The sequence below is a fragment of the Muntiacus reevesi genome, chromosome 1 (assembly GCF_963930625.1).
Source record: "Muntiacus reevesi chromosome 1, mMunRee1.1, whole genome shotgun sequence".
Classification (NCBI taxonomy): domain Eukaryota; kingdom Metazoa; phylum Chordata; class Mammalia; order Artiodactyla; family Cervidae; genus Muntiacus; species Muntiacus reevesi.
In genome coordinates, this window is record NC_089249.1 from 81,906,418 (window position 1) to 81,926,130 (window position 19,713).

The 19,713-nt window shown below is 39.5% G+C and overlaps 1 protein-coding gene across 7 annotated transcripts in view; it reads left to right on the forward strand.

Annotated features, from left to right (window-relative positions):
• POGZ (pogo transposable element derived with ZNF domain) overlaps nt 1-19,713 on the forward strand; it is a 45,833-nt gene that overhangs the window by 22,095 nt on the left and 4,025 nt on the right. For 5 of the 7 annotated variants that reach the window (XM_065904221.1, XM_065904242.1, XM_065904199.1 and 2 more), the window contains 12 exons: nt 2,525-2,700; nt 3,604-3,712; nt 4,878-5,168; nt 5,248-5,466; nt 8,352-8,458; nt 9,135-9,472; nt 9,867-10,021; nt 14,867-14,967; nt 15,640-15,786; nt 18,647-18,781; nt 18,898-19,070; nt 19,226-19,366. In XM_065904221.1, the coding sequence (XP_065760293.1) occupies nt 2,525-2,700; nt 3,604-3,712; nt 4,878-5,168; nt 5,248-5,466; nt 8,352-8,458; nt 9,135-9,472; nt 9,867-10,021; nt 14,867-14,967; nt 15,640-15,786; nt 18,647-18,781; nt 18,898-19,070; nt 19,226-19,366 (2,092 nt within the window). The remainder of the gene's footprint in view (nt 1-2,524; nt 2,701-3,603; nt 3,713-4,877; nt 5,169-5,247; nt 5,467-8,351; nt 8,459-9,134; nt 9,473-9,866; nt 10,022-14,866; nt 14,968-15,639; nt 15,787-18,646; nt 18,782-18,897; nt 19,071-19,225; nt 19,367-19,713) is intronic. The other 2 variants (XM_065904208.1, XM_065904233.1) reach the window with 1 other exon arrangement.

A 19,713-nucleotide genomic window follows, 5' to 3' on the forward strand; every position in this document is an offset into this window, starting at 1 on the left:
TCTTAAGAATTTTTAGTTTCAGATAAATAACAGATAATTTATTTTCTTTTACCCTAGCAGTTAAAATAATGAATAGAAAATATATATTTTTATTTAGTCAATATTTTTCAACCATAAATTGTGAAGGAATAAAAAGAGATGGATGGGGAAGCTATAGATTAAAAGAGATTTAAGATGTCCATCAGTTGTACTTTATGAACCCTTTTGTAACCTAACTCAAAAAAAAATAATCGTCAATTTGAATTTTAACTGGATATTTAATATCAAAGAATTGTTTTGTTTATTTATGGCTACACTGCACAGCATGTGGGATCTTGTTCCCAGACCAGGGATCCAACCTGTGCACCCTTCTGTGGAAGTGTAGAGTCCTACCCTCTGGACCACTAGGAAAGCCCCCAAGAATTATATATTTAACTTTATGGAGGTATAATTGACAAATAAAATTGTAAGATACCTAATGTGTACATTGTGGGGATTTGATATATGTGTGTGTTGTGAAAGGATTCTCACTGTCTAGTTAATTAACATATCCATTACCTCACATACTTATCATTTTGGGGGGCTGGGATAGGAATAGTGAGAATGTTTAAGTTCTCTCGGCAAACCTTTAATTATATTGTACAGTGTTATCCACTATAGTCACAGAATTATAGTGTTTTTTAGGAGTGATAATGATGTTATATTTCCTCTTTTTCAGGATCTTTATTTTTTAGAGATAATATATTGAAGTATTTATAGATGATATGATCTTATACTTGTTTCAGCATAATTTGGGAACTGGTAAGAGGGTGTAAGGTACAGATGAAAGAAGGTTGGCCTTAAGTTGATAATTACTGAAGCTGGTATAGGTACATGGAGGTTTATTATAGTATTTTATTTTTATATATATTTGAACATTTTCATAATAAAATATTTAAGTTGAAATATATATAGAGAAAGACCCATATGATTAGCATAGACAGAACTTGGAATTTTTTGTCTGTCAGCTTCTATAATCACTTGTCTGCTGGCCCAGTAACTATGAGAGTCTAGTCCACTGGTGGTCTCTCAGTTTCTGGGAGAACATGGGACAAGTCACTATTGGCCCATTAATAGCCAGCCACTTATATACCCACTTTGGTGGTCTAGCTTTGTAGCTAACTAGTAACGCCATTTGTCACATGTAGTTTAAACTTCAGAGGAGTCCATCCCATTCTAGTGAAAAGAGCTGCAGTATTTTGCTTGAATCTTTGATTTAGGCATATTGGCTCTCTGAAATAGAATTTAGAGTAGTCTTTGTAAATCAGGAAACTTAGTGTTAATGATTTTTTAGGCAAACTTAGTAAATGGAGGCTTCCCAGGTGGAGCTAGCAGTAAAGAATCCACCTACCAATGCGGGAGACTCAAGAGACAAGGGTTCGATCCCTGGGTTGGGAAGAGCCCTTAGAATAAGAAATGGCAACCCGCTCCAGGATTCTTGCCTATGGGCAAGGGAAGTCCTATGGATAGAGGAGCCTGGTGGGCTACAGTCCAAGGAGCCACAAAGAGTTGGACATGACTGAGCAACTGAGAACATACAGCAAATAGAGGACTTAAAACATTTCCAAAGTTACTTTTATCACACAGGAAAAAAGAACTTAAAATACATTAGTTTTAAAATATTTATGATAGTTATTATTTATTCATGAATGAATCTTCTGAAGTCATATTTATTAGTTTTGGCAGGTGTTTTCTTTATAAGTTTTGATGACATGAAGTCTCTGTTTCCATACCTATACAAGACAATGGGTATTTAGAGAATCTGTTGTATTTCTGAGATTTGGTTCACTAGGAAGCGATCCCATTCTTTTGCTGAGTTAATGTTTGTTGATAAATATTCTCTTTTAAAAAGTTTAAGGTAGAGTAACAACAAATCACATTCCAATAAAATGGGTTTTACGTAGTAAAAATATGGAGAAAGAATTTATATGTTACTTGGTTTTGCTGACTTGGTATGGGGAAGTTATATGTGGTCACTTGAATCATCAAAGTGCTAACCATGTACAAGTCTGAGCATGTGTGTTAAGACACACCTTGTTATGATACATGGGTTTCCCTGATGGCTCAGTGGTAAAAAACCTGCCTGCCAGTGCAGGAGACGCAGGTTCGATCCCTGTGTCAGAAAGATGTCCTAGAGAAGGAAATGGCAACCCACTCCAATATTCTTGCCTGGGAATTTGCTTGGACAGAGGAGCCTGGTGGGCTACAGTCCATGGGATCGCAAAAGAGTTGGACACAATTTAGCAATTAAATAACAGCAAGTTAAGATATATGAGAGAGATTTTAGTGAACTTTCTGTATCTATATATTTTTCTGTTAATTGTAGATTTTGGTAAAGCTTAAATATTTGGTAAGTTTGATGACATTAAACCTGGGGTGAGTGACAGTCTTGAATATCTTGATACTTGGGGATACCATTTCTTACATAAGACCATTGTGTTGCTTATAAATTGTGGCTTACGGTGTTTTTTTTTTTTTTCTTCTTCTTCTTCCTTTTATCCTTTAGCTGGCAATTCTTTGGTCCAACAAGGTGGACAGCCGCTCATCCTAACCCAGAATCCAACCCCAGGTCTGGGTACAATGGTTACTCAACCAGTATTGAGGCCTGTGCAGGTCATGCAGAATGCCAACCATGTGACTAGTTCCCCGGTAGCCTCACAGCCAATATTTATCACTACACAGGTAAGTAGGGCTCTGAATTCTGGGACCTGATAGAATTCTGGGACTGTGGGAACCTTTCAAGGCTCTGACTTGAGTCTCCAGCATAATTAGAAATAGTTCTAGGTTCTGTCCTTTGATCTGGCTTTCTCATTTACTAGTTTTTTAATTTGATGCTGACTTTAGTAGAAAGCCCAACATAGCATACAGCTGGGTAATTTCCTCTTTATACCTCCAGGGGGCTATTAAGTAATTTGATTGAGGTCTAGGCAAGAGAGAGTGGGAAGCTTGCATTAGGAAGCCTTAACATTTGGTCCTCAAAAGTTCTCACCCTTTGCTTCGGCTATTTTTCTTAAAATGGGGTGAGTTAGTTGACTTACGGAAGTATATGTGTAAAACTGGTGAAGTGCAGGGAGATCTTTGAAAGAGAAGGAAGATGACTTATTTGATAAAAATGTGAATTGGAGTTGAAAACCCAGTGTAGGTGTGGGATAAAAAGGCAGATGCTTTTTCCTGCCTTGTCTTACAAATTTCCCAGAGGTGTATGGCCTTTTGAAGTAGACTTTGGGAACAGTTTCCTACAGTTATTTTTATGTTGAATCTCTCCCATTAATATCAGGTTTTTTTCCCATTCTTTGGGGTCAGTTTCTGGATGAGTTTTTTTAAACTGAGGTTCTTTTAAGACAAGAACTAGGTTTTCATTTTTGTTCATATGCACCAAACCTCATTCTCCAGTTTTAGTATTTGTCATTCAAAAGTTTGCCAGAAGTCCAGAATTTTCTCCATCTCAGTCATTTAAAAGCTCTAGTTCGAGAGAGAGGAATCATTAGGTAAGAGTGTGGGAATTTTTTGGACATGGATTTGAATACAGTCTCTGCTAGTGTTAGCTGATCTCCATGTTAAAGATCATTTTGCTTTTTAATGCAGGGATTTCCTGTAAGAAATGTCCGGCCTGTACAAAATGCAATGAATCAGGTTGGGATTGTGTTGAACGTACAGCAAGGCCAAACGGTTAGACCAATTACACTAGTCCCAGGTAAGGAAAAATGTCTACCCATTTGGAATAAACCAGCATCCAAAAGACTTGTTTTTGTTGTCAAAAGTATTGAAGGTCATTTGAAAAGTATACTTTCTGAAACTACAAAAATCATATTGATTTAAGCCCCAATTTTAAAAAACTTCCTAACCTTTGGCCAGGGTGGTAATTTTATTTTTCTTTTTAACTTTTTACCACCTTTCATGAGGTAGTAAAACAGGGTTTTTATAGTTATTTTTCTGTTTCTGCTGTTTTATGCAGCTATTGTTTGTTATCCTGTAGGACTGTTATTAATGCAAACTCCCAAATTCTGTATTCCTAATAAGTCTACTTACTTACGTGGTAGACTTATAAACTTATTTTGCTTGCATTTTACAGCATGGATTTGGAATATAAGTTAAACAAGTGGCATATTCTTTGAGGATGAATATTGCCAATGATTAGGGGGTTTTTTTGTTTTTTGGGTTTTTTTTTTAAGAAATTAAATTGAAAGGTAATTCTTTAAAATCTTGTAATTTTGCCCATGGTTCTATCTTCAGTGTTTACTACATTTTGGGCCAAAAAAATACTATATTATTTTAGTTGTGGTAAAGGTAGCTTGTCTTCCTAAGTTTCTGTCATTGTTCTTAGAGCTCATTGGGATTTTGGCCTTCAGGTCTGAGCTTATCCTATGTAGTTCTGATATTTCTTAAATCTTTGTAAGTGACTTGTCTATAGTTGATCCAGGAGACTCACCTTTGGGACATCCTGGTAGAATGGCATACATAGTCTGTCTTCTATGTGAGTTTGTATAAGAGAATGAAAGACTCTTTAGTATTCTGAGAAAGAAGGATTATTTTTTTCAGAACCAGCTCTGCCTCTTGGCCTATGTATACCCATACTGCTTCCCACTCTATACCCGTTATTCTTTTCCAATGCCAAGGTCAGGCTATTCATGATTTACTCTTGGAATAGAAAAGGTAGCGTGCTAAGATGTTTGGGGAAGAGCTGATGGAAATCTGCTTTCACTATAATGTTTTTAGGACTGATTACTGAGGCTAACTACTTCCATCAGTTTGGGGAAATAATCTTTTCCTATTCCAGTATATCCAGTAAACAGAGGGAATGTGTTATAGGAGAGCTCACTAACCAAGATTTGGTGCTTTTCTTTGTCTCTCTCTTGAAGCCCCAGGTACCCAGTTTGTTAAGCCGACAGTTGGAGTCCCACAAGTATTCTCTCAGATGACCCCTGTGAGGCCAGGCTCCACGATGCCTGTGCGGCCCACCACCAATACCTTCACCACCGTCATCCCAGCCACTCTCACCATCCGAAGCACCGTCCCACAGTCCCAGTCCCAGTCGACCAAGTCCACTCCCAGCACTTCCACCACTCCCACTGCCACACAGCCGACCTCCCTGGGGCACCTTGCTGTTCAGCCTCCAGGCCAATCCAGCCAGACTCAGAATCCCAAACTAGGTGAGGCTTGGGAAGAGGAGACGGAGAGCTGGGATGGGTGGTGGCTGGAGAACAGATGGTTATCACTTGGCCAACAAAGCTCCCTCCTTCCCCTCTCCACCTGCAGTGAGCATTGCCAGCTTTGTCACTGTGAAGCGGCCTGGTGTCACAGGTGAAAATAGCAATGAAGTGGCCAAACTGGTGAATACCCTTAACACCATCCCTTCCCTGGGCCAGAGTCCTGGGCCAGTGGTGGTATCCAACAACAGCTCCGCACATGGCTCTCAAAGAACCAGCGGGCCTGAGTCTTCAGTGAAAGGTACGATAATCAGAAAGACTCTGGGCAGCCAATCATTCAAAAACATTAGCATAAAGTATTTATTGTATCAGAAGTCTATACTGTGAAATAGAGAAAATAGGGTATAGTTGCTATAGTCTGTTATCACAGAAACTTTAATGTAGTAAAGGGGATTGCCACTTGTGAAAAGTGTAACTAAGTCAGCCCAAAGGAATTTTCTTGTTAACTGTGCTTTTGAGACTAGTGAAATGGATTGAGTGATCAGAGATGAATGGGATAATCAAAAGATAGTTCAGGGCGGAAGAGATGGATTTCTCAACTAGATTTTAAAGTTGAGATTTGGTAGAGAGGTTTTCAGGTGTAGAAGGGTTATGAGCATAACCATTTTCAATTTCAGTCCTAGAATAGGACTTGGCAAACCTTTTCTGTAAAGGACCAGATAGTCAATATTTTAGGCTTCATGTACAGTATGATTTTGTCACAACTACTTTGTGCCATTTTGGTGCAAAAGTAGCCTTAGACTTATGACTGTGTGCCACTAAAACTATTTATGGGCTCTGAATTTTCAATTTCGTTTTATTTTCATGTGTCAGAAAATCTTACTCTTCTTTTGCTTTTATTTGAACCTTTTAAAAATATGAAAACCTTTAACAAATGGTATTGAGAAAACTGGATATTCACATGCAAAAAAAGGGAGTTGGGCCATTACCATACACCATATACAGAAACTAACTCAATGAGTTGTATCCCAAAATAAAAGACCTAAAACTTTAAAACTCTTAGAAGAAAGCATAGGGGGAGAACTTTATGACATTGGATTTGGCAGTATTTTCTTGCATATGACACCAAAAGCATAGGCAGCAAAAGAAAAAGTAGATAAATGCTGCTGTTGCTAAGTCGCTTCAGTCATGTCCGACTCTGTGCAACCCCATGGATGGCAGCCCACCAGGCTCCGCCGACCCTGGGATTCTCCAGGCAAGGACACTGGAGTGGGTTGCTGTTTCCTTCTCCAATGCATGAAAATGAAAAGTGAAAGTGAAGTCGCTCAGTCGTGTCCAACCCTGTGCGACCCCATAGACAGCAGCCCACCAGGCTCTTCTGTCCATGGGATTTTCCAGGCAAGAGTACTGGAGGGGGCTGCCATTGCCTTCTCTGAGATAAATGAGACTACTTCAAAATTTAAAACTTCAGAGCCTCAAAGGGTTAGGGTTAGGGAGAGTGGGAAAGCAACTCACTTTTCATGGGAGAAGATATTTGTAAATCATGTATCTTATAAGGACTTAATATCCAGAATATATAAACTATTTCTACAGCTCAACCAACAATAAAAGAACAACCCAATTAAAAAATGAGCAAAGGAGCTGAATAGGGAATTCTCAAGGATGATATACAAATGGCCATTAAGCACCAAAAAGATGCTAAACATCACTAATGATGAAAATGCAGATCAAAATTACAGAAAATACTACTTCACACCGATTAATATAGCTCTTATCCATAAAAAGAAAAAGAAAAGAAGTGTTGGTAAAGGATGTAGAGAAAGTGCAACCCCTTTGCATTGCTGGTGGGGATGTAAAATGGGATGATGGTCCCTCAAAAAATGAGAAATGAAATTACCACATGTTTTAGTAATTCCATTTTGGGGTATATATACCCAGAAGAATTGAAAGCAGGGACCTAAACAGATACTTCTACCCCTGTGTTCACAGCAACGTTGTTCACAAAAGCCTGTAGATGGAAGCATCTCAGATGTTCATCAACTGATGAATAGATAAACAAAATAGGGTGTATATATATACAGTGGTGTATTCAGTTCAGTCGCTCATTCGTGTCCAACTCTTTGTGACCCCATGAACTGCAGCACACCAGGCTTCCCTGTCCATCACTGACTCCTGAAGTTTGCTCAAACTCCTGTCCATCGAGTCGGTGATGCCATCCAACCATCTCATCCTCTCTTGTCCCTTTCTCCCTCCTGCAGTCTTTCCCAGCATCAGGGTATTTTCCAGTGAGTCAGTTCTTTGCATCAGGTGGCCAAAGCATTAGAGCTTTAGCTTCAGCATCAGTCCTTCCAATGAATATTCAGGACTGATTTCCTTTAGGATGGACTGGTTGGATCTCCTTGCAGTCCAAGGGACTCTGAAGAGTCTTCTCCAACATCACAGTTCAAAAGCATCAATACTTAAGTGGTATATTGTTCAGCCTTAAAAAGGAAAGAAATTCTGATATATGCTATAATATGGATGAACCTTCAGGACATTATGCTAAGTAAAATAAGCCAGTCACAAGAGGACAAATACTGTGTGAGTCCAGTTACCTGCAGTATGTGGAGTAGTCAAACTCACAGAGACAGAAAGTAGAGTGGTGGTTGCTAGAGTTGTAGGAGGAATGGACAATGGGGAATTATAATGGGTATAGAGTTGTAGTTTTGAGGGGTGAAAAGAGTGTTGGACATTGCATGAAAATGTGAATGTTCTTAACCACTGAACCAAACATTTTAAAATGGTAAAGAGGAAATTTTATGTGAAGTATATTTTACCATGATTTATAACCAGAACAACTGCAGAAAATATATTGGGTTGGCCTAGAAGTTCGTTCGGTTTTCCCCAACAACTTACGGAAAAACTTGTACGAACTCTTTGGCCGACCCAATAAAAGCCATTCTTAGTTCATTAGCCAAACAGAAACTGGTAGCTGGCTGGATTTGGTCTACGAGTTGTGATTTGCCAACCCCTGGCCTAAAGTTAGAAGAATGGTAAAAGGAATGTGCCTCGTAGTGATTTCTCATGCTTGCTTACCAACCTTAGTTATACCCTTCATGAAGTGTTTAATAACCTTTTTTCCCAAGAGGCCAGTAGTCTTTTTCTAGCGTTATCCTACTAATCTTACCGTGTTCTCACTTCTTCCAGTGACCTCACCCATCCCAGTATTTGACCTCCAGGATGGTGGACGGAAGATATGTCCACAGTGTAATGCTCACTTCCGTGTTACTGAAGCTTTGAGAGGTCACATGTGTGTAAGTGATATCACCTGTGGTAGGGATCCAGTGTAAATGGCCGCCACTCCCTGTCTACTTCCTGTAGTCTTGGGGGAGTGTAAGGCAAGGACTCGGAAACGACTTGGAAGCTTTTTAAAGGGTTATGCTCTTGGCCTATTTTAGAATGAACTCAAAAATGTAATGGGAAACATTTGAAGTCCCTCAAGTAGATCAGAACATATGTGACCTTAATTCCTTAGTTGGTAGATTTTGAACTTCACAGGACAGATTTGTTAGATAATCAGAACTTTTTGGCCTCAGTTCATTTTCTTTTTATTGTGTCATTGGATGAATCAGGAGCTATTAAACAATTTCCTACTCAAGCCTTTCATTTTTTGGTATTTGTCCAGATGCCAAGGCTGGGACTTCTTCCTACCAGGGACCCCAGAACTAGCTTATACTAGCAAGTGGTTCAAGTATCTAAAACAGGAAGAAGTACAAAGTATGGTGTTTGGAGTGGCATATATCTATAAGTACACACACACAGACACATGAAAGAGAGTGAAACCTGGACATTGTAGAAAACTGCAGGGTAGAAACTAGGTGAGAATACCTAGAACCAAACTGTTACCAAGGGATGTTAGTGGACCTGAGGAGTACATGCATCCCAGCCCCCAGGAGAACCGGGATGATCAGATGTCTTCTTTCTTTATAGTACTGTTGCCCAGAAATGGTTGAATACCAGAAGAAAGGAAAGTCTCTGGATTCAGAACCCAGTGTCCCATCAGCAGCAAAGCCCCCATCCCCTGAGAAAACAGCTCCTGTTGCTTCCACTCCCTCTTCTACACCTATTCCTGCTCTGTCACCACCTACCAAAGTACCAGAGCCAAATGAGAATGTGGGTGATACCGTCCAGACCAAGCTCATTATGCTAGTAGATGACTTCTACTATGGACGGGATGGTGGCACAGTAGCCCAGCTCACAAACTTCCCTAAGGTCGCCACATCTTTCCGATGCCCACATTGTACCAAAAGGCTAAAAAACAACATTCGGTGAGTGTTGAAGAGCCTTGGAACTTACCTTGGACAAGTGAAGGCTGAAAGCTTACATGTTTTAAGTTTTTCTGTTTGGAGAATGGCCCTAATTATATCCTCTCTTGCTCAGGGTTATCAAATCAATAACTAATACTCCAGGAGATACTGTGGCAATAAATAAAAGATAACTTTGGGTAGAGTGAGACCAGTGCATCTCCTTTCTCAGAAAAGTTTCGGGAACTCTCTTAGTTTCTGGGCTGAGAAAAGGACTCTCCCTTAAAAGAGGAAGTTGGGTGGGAAGGTGGGGGGTGGGGGGACACATGTAAAGTCTGTTGTGTGATTCCGCTGTTATATTTCTCCAAGGCTTCTGATTTTTTATGTTGTCTGTACTTTTCCTTTGTGCTTGCTACAGATTTATGAACCATATGAAACATCACGTAGAACTTGATCAGCAGAACGGTGAAGTGGACGGTCACACTATCTGCCAACACTGTTACCGTCAGTTTTCCACCCCCTTCCAGCTCCAGTGCCACCTGGAAAACGTTCACAGTCCCTATGAGTCAACCAGTAAGTCTGGGAGTTCATGGACTCTAGAGGTGGACTTTGTTCTTCAGTCAATGAATGGCACTAGTGGGGAGCCCTTTATTCATATGTGGGTAACAGTGTCAGGGTTTTTTGCATGTTTATAGTGAGTACTTCACTTATTCTGTTTTATTACAAGCCTGGCTTCTATTCTGTTCAAGCTTAAGTTGAGTTCAGTGCTTGATTCCAAATTATTAGGGGCCTTGGACCACTGTAGAGAGATATATTTTAAGGATTTGTTACCTAGATTGTTTTATAGAAGGAGCAAGCATCTATATTTGGGTCTCCACTTTAGTTAGTAATGTTGTAGTTTTTATGTAGGATAAAAGATAATATTATAAAGTACTTTACCATTAAGACAGTGCTTTCATGAAATATAAGATGAGTTGGAGTGTTAGCTACATCTTAAAGATGAGAAACAGGCTGAATACAACCCCAGAAATATTTAGTCATTTACTTAAGAGCGTACACTTCTAATAAGGTGACGTGAGGATTTGAATCCAGTCTTCTAGAAATATTTCCTTTATCATATAAGGGATTTCTAGTTTTGTTGAAGAGACAAAAATTGCTTAACTAGGAAAATCTGAGAACAAGACTATGTATTTACTATAAATATAGACATTGGATGATATGAATGATAGGTAGTTCAGAGTAGGGAAAAAATCCTTGTGGCTGGATTTCAGAGAATAGGTAATGGATAAAGTTGGTCTTAAATACAAGAAGGATTTAGGTGGATGGAAAATAGTAAGAAAAGATTTTATGTGATGGGGAACAGCATGAGCAAACATGTTGAGACAGAAAAATATGCATAATATAGATGCTTTTGCTGCAGATTAAAAATCTTGACTAAAAATGGATTAAACATTAAGGACATCTATCATTAGATCCTTTAACTGAGAAAACTCAAAGTGGAGTAAGCTTCAAGCCCAGAACTTAAGTCTTTACTTTTCAACAGTTTTCTTATCTCTGGCTTTCTAGCAGGAAGGCTGTGTTAATCTCAGGAATCATTCAAATGTAAGATTGTGCAGATAAAAAAGAGGCCATGTCTTCCTGTGTCTTTCCTAAGTCTGTTCCTTGTAAGGCAGAATTGTTTTCCCTTTATATCTCTTTGGCTGTGGTCATATTGTCAAAGGAAGTAGGATTGTCATGAGTGGCTCAGATGAGTGCTGATCAACAGAAAATGTAATGAGCTATGTATGTAATTTTAATTTTTTTAGTAGTCATTTGAAATAAAAATATTTTAAGGTGAAATTAATAGTTATTTTAATTCAAAATAGCCAAGATAATCTCAACATATAATCAACGTTTTTAAATTAATGAGAAATTTTAAATTCTTTTTTTTTAATCTAGTGTGTATACCAGAGCAAATAGTCTCAATTTGAGCTCATCCCATTTCATGTGTTCTCTAGCCATGTGTATACTGGTGGTTACCATAGTAGGCAGTGGAACTTTGGAGTAACAATTTGTGGGTGGAGTTGATATTGGGATCAACCATCATAACACCACATGTAGCAGAGTAGCAGCGTGGTCTAAGTTAGGTCCCACGTTCTTCACTGTCAGTGATAGGAAGTCCAAATTACTCATCTGAATCTCCCAGTGAAAACATCTGCTTTTATACAGAATCTGGTGGAGTGTGTTATTTCACTTACATATTGTACTATACTTAATAAGATAAGTTCTTCCTAATGGAAAAAAACAAAGTGGACAATGCAGAACCTCATCAGTCTTTTCTTCTTCGTTTACCACTGTTTTATCCTTTACTTTTAATTTTTTGAGTATCTTACGATGAAAAACCTGAGACATTGTTGATCCAAACAGGTAAATGCGTAAATGCCTTTTCTGTGCTTTTGTATGTATCAATTTTGCTCTTGGATTCTTTTATAACTACCTTTTTTTTGCATCTGTGGCAGATCCTTCATGAAAGTAGCTTATTTTTTCGTGCTAATATCTTGAGATCCATTGTTTTCTTTTTAGTTTTGAAAATTTTTTTTATTTTCTGAAGTGTTTTTAAACTAAATTATAGATATAATGATGTTTCACTCCTAAATACTTCATTATATATCTCTGAAAAGTAAGGACATTTAAAATACATAGGCATTCCTGTCCTCATCAGAAAAGATGGCCTTTTTCCATCTGCACCTCTTAACATGGGGCCAAGAGGTCAGAGAGCTGATGTTTACTGAAGAGTTAACACCCACTGCAGATCTCGTGACTCTACATGGACCGCAATCAGGAATCTTAGGGAACACTTAGGATGGGTCCCTGAAGAATGTGGGTTCTGAAGGGTGATGGGAAGAGACACACTTGGTTATTCACATGAGCAAATGCATAACTACCGTACTCTGAAACACTTAGACGGCTCTGCATGTGTAAAATCACTCGTGCACAAGCCACGGAGCAAGTGCCATGGGAGACACCCAGGGAGAATGGGACTTCTGCCACAAACCGAGGCCAAGTGTGACAGAGTTCAGTGGTCTTCCTGGGGTTCCATGCCCTGAGCAACCAGATCTGTGTTCAAGCTACGGGTTCTAATGGAAATCACACTTTGTGATAACTACAGGTTTAAACAAGTATAAACTTGATCAGTCCAGCTGATATAGTTAACACTTTAGTAAACTTCATTTCCAGCCTGAAAGAAATAAAATAAAATGCATAGCCATAGTATCTTTATCAAGATATAGCAGAATTAATCATAAATCTTTAATATCATCTATCTTCATTTTCAAGTTTCCTGAATTATAGCCAAAACATCAATGGGTTATTGTGTTTAAACTTGTTTAAGGGCAATAGACTAAGGAAGAGGCAAGGTTGAGGGATGGATGCTTGCTTGTGTTCACGTGTCAGGAGGATTCTTTGTGAAGAAAGACTCGGGAAAGGGAGAACCCCTTGTTTTGTAAAGTCATGGGTATATATATATACACAAACATGGAATGATGAGATTGGATGAACCTTAGAAAGGCAAAAAGGATCTGTCCTTCCAAATTTGGAAAGCAGGAAGCAGAATCTATAGTATTTCACACCTATTTTCTCAAAGCAAGAGACTGTGGTAGGTGTTCAGGAGGTGAGCGTGATCGTGCTGGGAGGGACAGTGTTAGGATGGCCACTTTGGGAAATCAGTCATTCTCCCTCTTGAATCTTTCTCAAATCAACTCCTTCCCCCTTAGAACAGGTATAAAGGGTTATTAGAGATCCCTTAAATCCACTGATGGCTTTGGTTCCTTTCTCACTGATTTGCTTTGTATGAGATAATACATATAAATCTTAGGATGTTGCTTATGCATTAGAAATTGTTTAATAAATGTTACTATTGGTATTATGAGACAGCTGTAACAATAGAGCTGATATAGGAAAAGCCTTTAAGGGTGAGTGAGGTTGCCCAGGGAAAACACAGACTAGGGAAAGGCTTGGACAGAAGGCTGGGAAATACCAATGCTTTAAAGTGTTCTAGAAAAGAAAAAAAGAAGCTGAGAGAATTGAGTTGAGAGGTAAAGGGCAAGAAAACAGGAGAAAAGATTATCATGCCAGTAGTTACAGTTTCCCAAACATGTCATGCAGTTCCATGCCTTTGCTCAAGTTCTTCTCTTGTCTTCTCTGTGTGGCAAATCACTATTCTTTCAAGGTTCAGCTTATGTTATCAACTTTTCCTCATTCTAGGCAGAATTTTTTATTTATTTTGTTCTCATACCTAATGTACCTCTGGGAAGTGGTTCTAAATGGGTTTCAGATACCTTTGAGAATCAACACAAAACTTCCCAGAAAAATAAACATTTCACTCATTGCAGATAGTTTCAGGGGATACCTGGGTTCCCTAAGATCTCCTCCTTGGACCCCAGATTTAAAACCTCTGGTTTTTGTTCATTTGTTTTATTTCAGCTTCACTCATTTGGGACTGGGGGGCAGGGGTTGGACAGTAAATAAGCACTTAAAGCTTCAAATTTACAATTTATGTGTTTGTAAAAACTTGAAAATAATTTCAGTAATGTTAAGAAAAATACAAATAACTGTATTTTGCCTGTATAATTCACAATATGTAGCAATTAAAATACTTGCCAAAAATTTAGAATTGCAGTCTTATATAGAAGTTTGATAAAATGGCTAATTTTACAGTTTAATTATCTCAGTTTGTTAGCAATAACTCATAAGAAGGCGAGAAATTCTGTTCATGTTGTATGTCTTTAAGGACATATCTGTTATTTGTCCTCGTTTAGTACATGTTCAGTAACTGTTGAATTATTCATAGGAGATAATCGTCTCTCCTTGAGCAGAGGAATGAAGTAACACAGTATTTTAAGAGCATTTACTTGACAATGGTATATAAAGAATAGATACTATTTATTGGGGAGATAGGAGGTATTGGAAGCCAACTGATTAGCAGCTGGGCTTGTCCCAGGTTTGTACCTGTGAGAATGCAGAAGTGACAGTTCCTTGATGCATTTTGAAATAATGGTGATAGAACACAAAAGTTTGGAGTCGGATAATGCTTAAGTTTTGAACCCAGGAGGAGGTAGGGAATTGAGAAGAGAAATGATGAGAAGCAGGAGGAAGCTGAATTAAGTTATAGTAGATGGTGGACTATTCATGTTTAAATGTCTTGTAGAGAGTTCAAAATCTACAGTGGAGCTTTGTTGAAGACGTCTGAGTTAGAGACAGAAGGATACTTTTTATCACCAAGACAACTGTTGACAACCATTTTAAAGAAAAGAAAGAGACCTCATAAGTTACTGATACTATTGAAAATGAAGATATAGGAGTCAGAAAATAAAGATTATGAATCAGCAGGAGTTTGGTCTTATTTTCAGGTGTATTTATCGATTATTTTTCTTCTTACAGCCAAGTGCAAGATCTGTGAGTGGGCATTTGAGAGTGAGCCACTGTTTCTCCAGCATATGAAGGATACTCATAAGCCTGGAGAGATGCCTTATGTTTGCCAGGTATTGCCTTTTCCTTAGGAAGCTTTATTTAGTCTTTTGCTCTCAGGCTGAATGTGAAGAATCCACTAATGAACATTGTCCATTACCTATTGCACATACTCAGTTTAAGGAACACTGAGGAAATACAAAAGAAATACTGAACCCAGGTTCTGTTTTCAGGGTTCTTCATGCAGGAGAAAAACATAAAGGATATTTGCATGTACCCAGCTGAAGAACCCAGTCTTGGAACGCAATACCTGTAGTAAGGGAGTGTCTGGGACTTCCCTGTTGGCCCAGTGGCTAGGATTCTGCACTCCCAGTGCAGGGGGCCTGGGTTTGACTCCTGGTCAGGGAGCTAGATCCCACATGCAGTTCTAAACCCAGTGCAGCCAAATAAATAAATTAAATACTTAAAGTGAGGGTGTGTCTGTCTCCTGAATGTTCCCTGTGGAGATAGCTCCTTCAGCCAGAATTTGGACTTTAAAGACTTTCCTGTCCTTCCCATTTTTACTATATTTCACGGCTGAATTAATGATCACAAACATAACCCTGCATTATAAAATCAGAAAAATAACTTGATTTCTGTACATTTAGGAAAATATTTTTTTCTGTGTTAACATTTTTGTTGCTTCCCCTTTTCTAAGGCCTCAGTTGTTCACTTCACTTTTAGCTTATTTTCCTTATGTGATTCAGGTGTGTCAGTACCGCTCCTCACTCTACTCTGAGGTAGATGTCCACTTTCGGATGATCCATGAGGATACTCGGCACCTGCTCTGCCCTTATTGCTTGAAGGTCTTCAAGAATGGCAGTGCGTTCCAACAGCATTACATGAGGCACCAGGTACCAGACACCAGGCAATTGCCCTGTTTAATTATGGTTGCTGGGGCCAGGACTGAGCGAGGCAAATAATTTTGGTAGAGAAGATTATATGTGTGAGTTTGAAAAATGTATTGAATTTCAGTAATACGTACCAGGCACTGGACTAGATGCTAGAGATTTAGTGGTTAAACAGGACAGTTAAACAGTACAATAAAGCAGGAACAGTGTTGTGTTAGGGGAAATACAGAATATAAAAAAGAACATAATCTACTCTGGGAACCTTGCAAGTCTTCCAAGAAAAGGGATGTTCAAGACCCGAAGGATGAGTAAGGATGAGCCAGGTGAAGTGGACTAGAAGGACAGCATGCTCAGAGGCACAGGGAGGCTCAACGAATTAAAAGTTCAGTGTGGTTGGAGTGTGTAGAGTTTGGGGAGGTTGGAGGTTAGAGAACAGATCGTGGAGAATCTAGAGCCATAAAAAGGAGTCTGCAGAACTTCCCTGGTGCTTCAGTGTTTAAGACGGCACTCCCAAATGCAGGGGGCCCGGGTTCCATTCTTGGTCAGGAAACTGAGATCCTCCATGCCTCATGGCACAACCAATAAACAAACCTGTGGCTTTAACTGGCCAAAAAATAAAATAGTTTAAAAAAAGGAGCTTTGACTTTTATTATGAGAAGTTGTTGGGAGAAGTCTGAGGTAAACTGCCAAGAGGAACTTAGAGACGTGACTAGTAAAATATCAAGTGGTATCCTGGATGGGAACCTAGAATCAAAAAAAGAGTGTATGTAAATACTAAGCAAATCAACATAAAATACAGACTTCTGTTAATTAAAAAAGAAATTGATGTTGGGATGCCATTGAAGAGATTTTTAAATCCTGGAGTGATGTGTTCACATTGGCTTTTAGTTATGATTACACTGGCTGCTCCAAGAGTTAGGGAGACAAGCCAAAGGCTTTTTCAGTAGTTTACCTGAGAGATGATAGTGGCTATTGGCTTTTGAAATGAAGACAAAGAGGATTAGAGTTGCAAGATACTGTGAAGATAAGTGCTATCTGTAATTTAGAGATGGATTAGGTGAATGTAGTGAGGGAGTAGTTAAGAATAGTGCCCAGGATTCTGTCTTGGGTAATTGGGTGAATGGGGAGACTATACTGAGATAGGAACACTGGAGAAGGTAACTTTTGAGGGGAGGAGTCTAAGTTTGGATGGATGTTCTGAGTCGGCAGTATCTATGAACATCAAGTGTAATTGAGTACTAAATAGATAGTTGGATATACAGGTCTGAGGCCTGAATTGTGAAAGATACTTAGAAATCATCATTATATATATCCAGTAGATTTATACTTGTAAATGGTAAGCTTCACCCCCACTCCCAAACCCCCAAATTAAGAATAAGGTGAAGGACCATTGAGTTTTCTCTCCACAAAGCCAGGGCCATAGTCCTGGAATGAAAATCCAAAGAGTCGCGATATCGAGGAAGAGGCGGGGACAAAAGCATTTTGAAAGAAAGTGTGTGGTCAAGTGTTGCAAGAAGGTATCAGCAAGATGGAAACGTGAGAGGCTGGCCTTTAATTTAGCCATTTTGTTGGTCAGCAGGGTAGAAGCCAAATTTCAGTGGGACAAATGAATGAGAGGTAAGGAAATGGAGACAGCTTACTTAAAGAAATTTATGAAGGGTAGGACGAGGGGTGGCAGATGGAGGGAAGGAGGTAGCAAGGGAGAATTTGTTGTTGCTGCTGCTGTTTTGTTTTGAAGATGGAACATAAGTGTTTGTTTTAAAATGCTGCAGGAAAGGAGCCACTAGAGGAGGAGAGTACATAGAGAGGAAACAAAATAGAGAACAAGATGGGTGCGCCGGTGGGTAATATCCACGTGTGTGCACACGTGCCCTGGCTTCTCGCTTGTAAGCAACTTCTTAGGTTCACACATAGACTGCTGTAATCCACCACTGATGTATTTCCATGTACTAGTGTAGGAACTGTCACCTGTAGCTGAGGTTATAGAGCCTTTGCTATCCTAGGAAGGAATCATAGACATGTGTCTTGTTTCAATACTGGGCAGACTGAATCCTCAAAATGGCCTTTCAGGGAGGCATATCTGTATGTGTTGATGTGTTAAGAGGGGAAAAACAGCACTGTGTAAGAAAGTACTATTGTTTTTTGTTAAAAAAGGAAAAGGAAAACGGGTGGTGAATGGAGACATTTGAGTTTGCTATATGGTTATATGCACAGACTATCTGTGAAAGAATACCCAGGAAGCTGGTAACAAGTTGTTTCTGTGGAAGGGGACTGAGGAGTGGAGTTGAAGGTAAACTTACCACATGAAGGAGTACAAAATAAAAATATGATTTTTTTTAACCATGTACATTTTATTGTATTTTTAAAAAAAATAAGAATATCCAGTAGTAGCAATGTCCATCCACACTGTAAAGATAAAGTAATAAGACAACCTCAAGCTTATAGTTTATCAAGGATGAAATGAACATTGACAGTAATTCAAATAAAAACGATAACTAAACTAAAAAAAAAGTAGTGGGCAAGTAAAGCTTAAGCCACTCAGCCAAGCTGTTAAAGCAGGTCAGTGGGTGATGCTCCAAGGACCTAGTTAACCTAGCTTTCAGCCCATCCTTCTCTGGGAGCATGGACCATGATGATTCTCACCACCTTATAAGGCTTGTAACTGTATTGCAAAATATATAAAGTTATAGATAAAGATTGAAAAATTAGGTTTAGTGTTACATTGTCTATTTCTTTTTAACTCTGTTAAATTATCCACAGAAAGATGGAAAGAATGCTATGATTGGCAATGATCTACCTTCTCCTCAGGAAGAAAATTCATTGGGAACCTTTAAAGGATTCTGTCTCTTTTTTTCCCCTTCAGAAGAGGAATGTTTATCACTGCAACAAATGCCGGCTGCAGTTTCTCTTTGCCAAGGACAAAATTGAACACAAGCTGCAGCACCATAAAACCTTCCGTAAACCCAAGCAGCTGGAAGGCTTGAAACCAGGCACCAAGGTAAAGGGTTTGTCCACATTCCCTTCACGGATCCAAGAAGGGGAGGAATAGAGCTTTTCAGTGTTTTGAGGTTCTTTCCTAGGTAGTGTCTAATTATTCCTTCCCTTGACTCCCAGGTGACAATCCGGGCTTCCCGGGGGCAGCCACGAACTGCTCCTGTACCCTCCAGTGATGGACCTCCTGGCAGCTTGCAGGAAGCAGCGCCACTGGCCTCCTCAGCAGACCCTCTGCCCGTCTTCCTTTACCCCCCTGTCCAGCGCAACGTCCAGAAGAGAGCTGTTAGGAAAATGTCAGTGCCTTCTGCTGGAGGCTGGGGGCCGGGTGGGCACAGCTGTTCCCGAGAGCCAGTGTCATCTGGTAGCCTTTAAGCAGAGTCTGTTGCCTGAATCTGTATAGTTTGTGGGCCCCTGAGGCAGTAATAAGATTTTCTTTGTTTCTCTACAGGAGTGTCATGGGCCGGCAGACGTGTCTGGAGTGCAGCTTTGAGATCCCAGACTTCCCCAATCATTTCCCCACTTACGTTCACTGCTCCCTGTGTCGCTATAGCACCTGCTGTTCTCGAGCTTATGCCAACCACATGATCAAGTGAGTCAGGATTAAACCAGTGTTTCTCTCTGGGATTTCAGAGTCTTCAGAACTCATTTCATCCCCTCCCCTGCTTCTGGTGATTCCCCCTTCAGCTTTTAGAGCTGTTTGTGCACCTTTGCTAGCAGAGTCAGAGGCCAGACCCGGCTTTATTTGGCTTTCATTGGTCTGTAATCTGGTTTTGTACAACCTTGCTACTCAAAATGTGGTCCAACGGCCAGGGCGCTTCTTAGAAATATGGCCTCTGACCCTGGTCACCACCCCTCCATCCCCAAGCAGAATATGCCTTTTAATAGATTTCCTCCCACCTCCAGGATCTATTTGCATATTAATAGGAAACATTAATG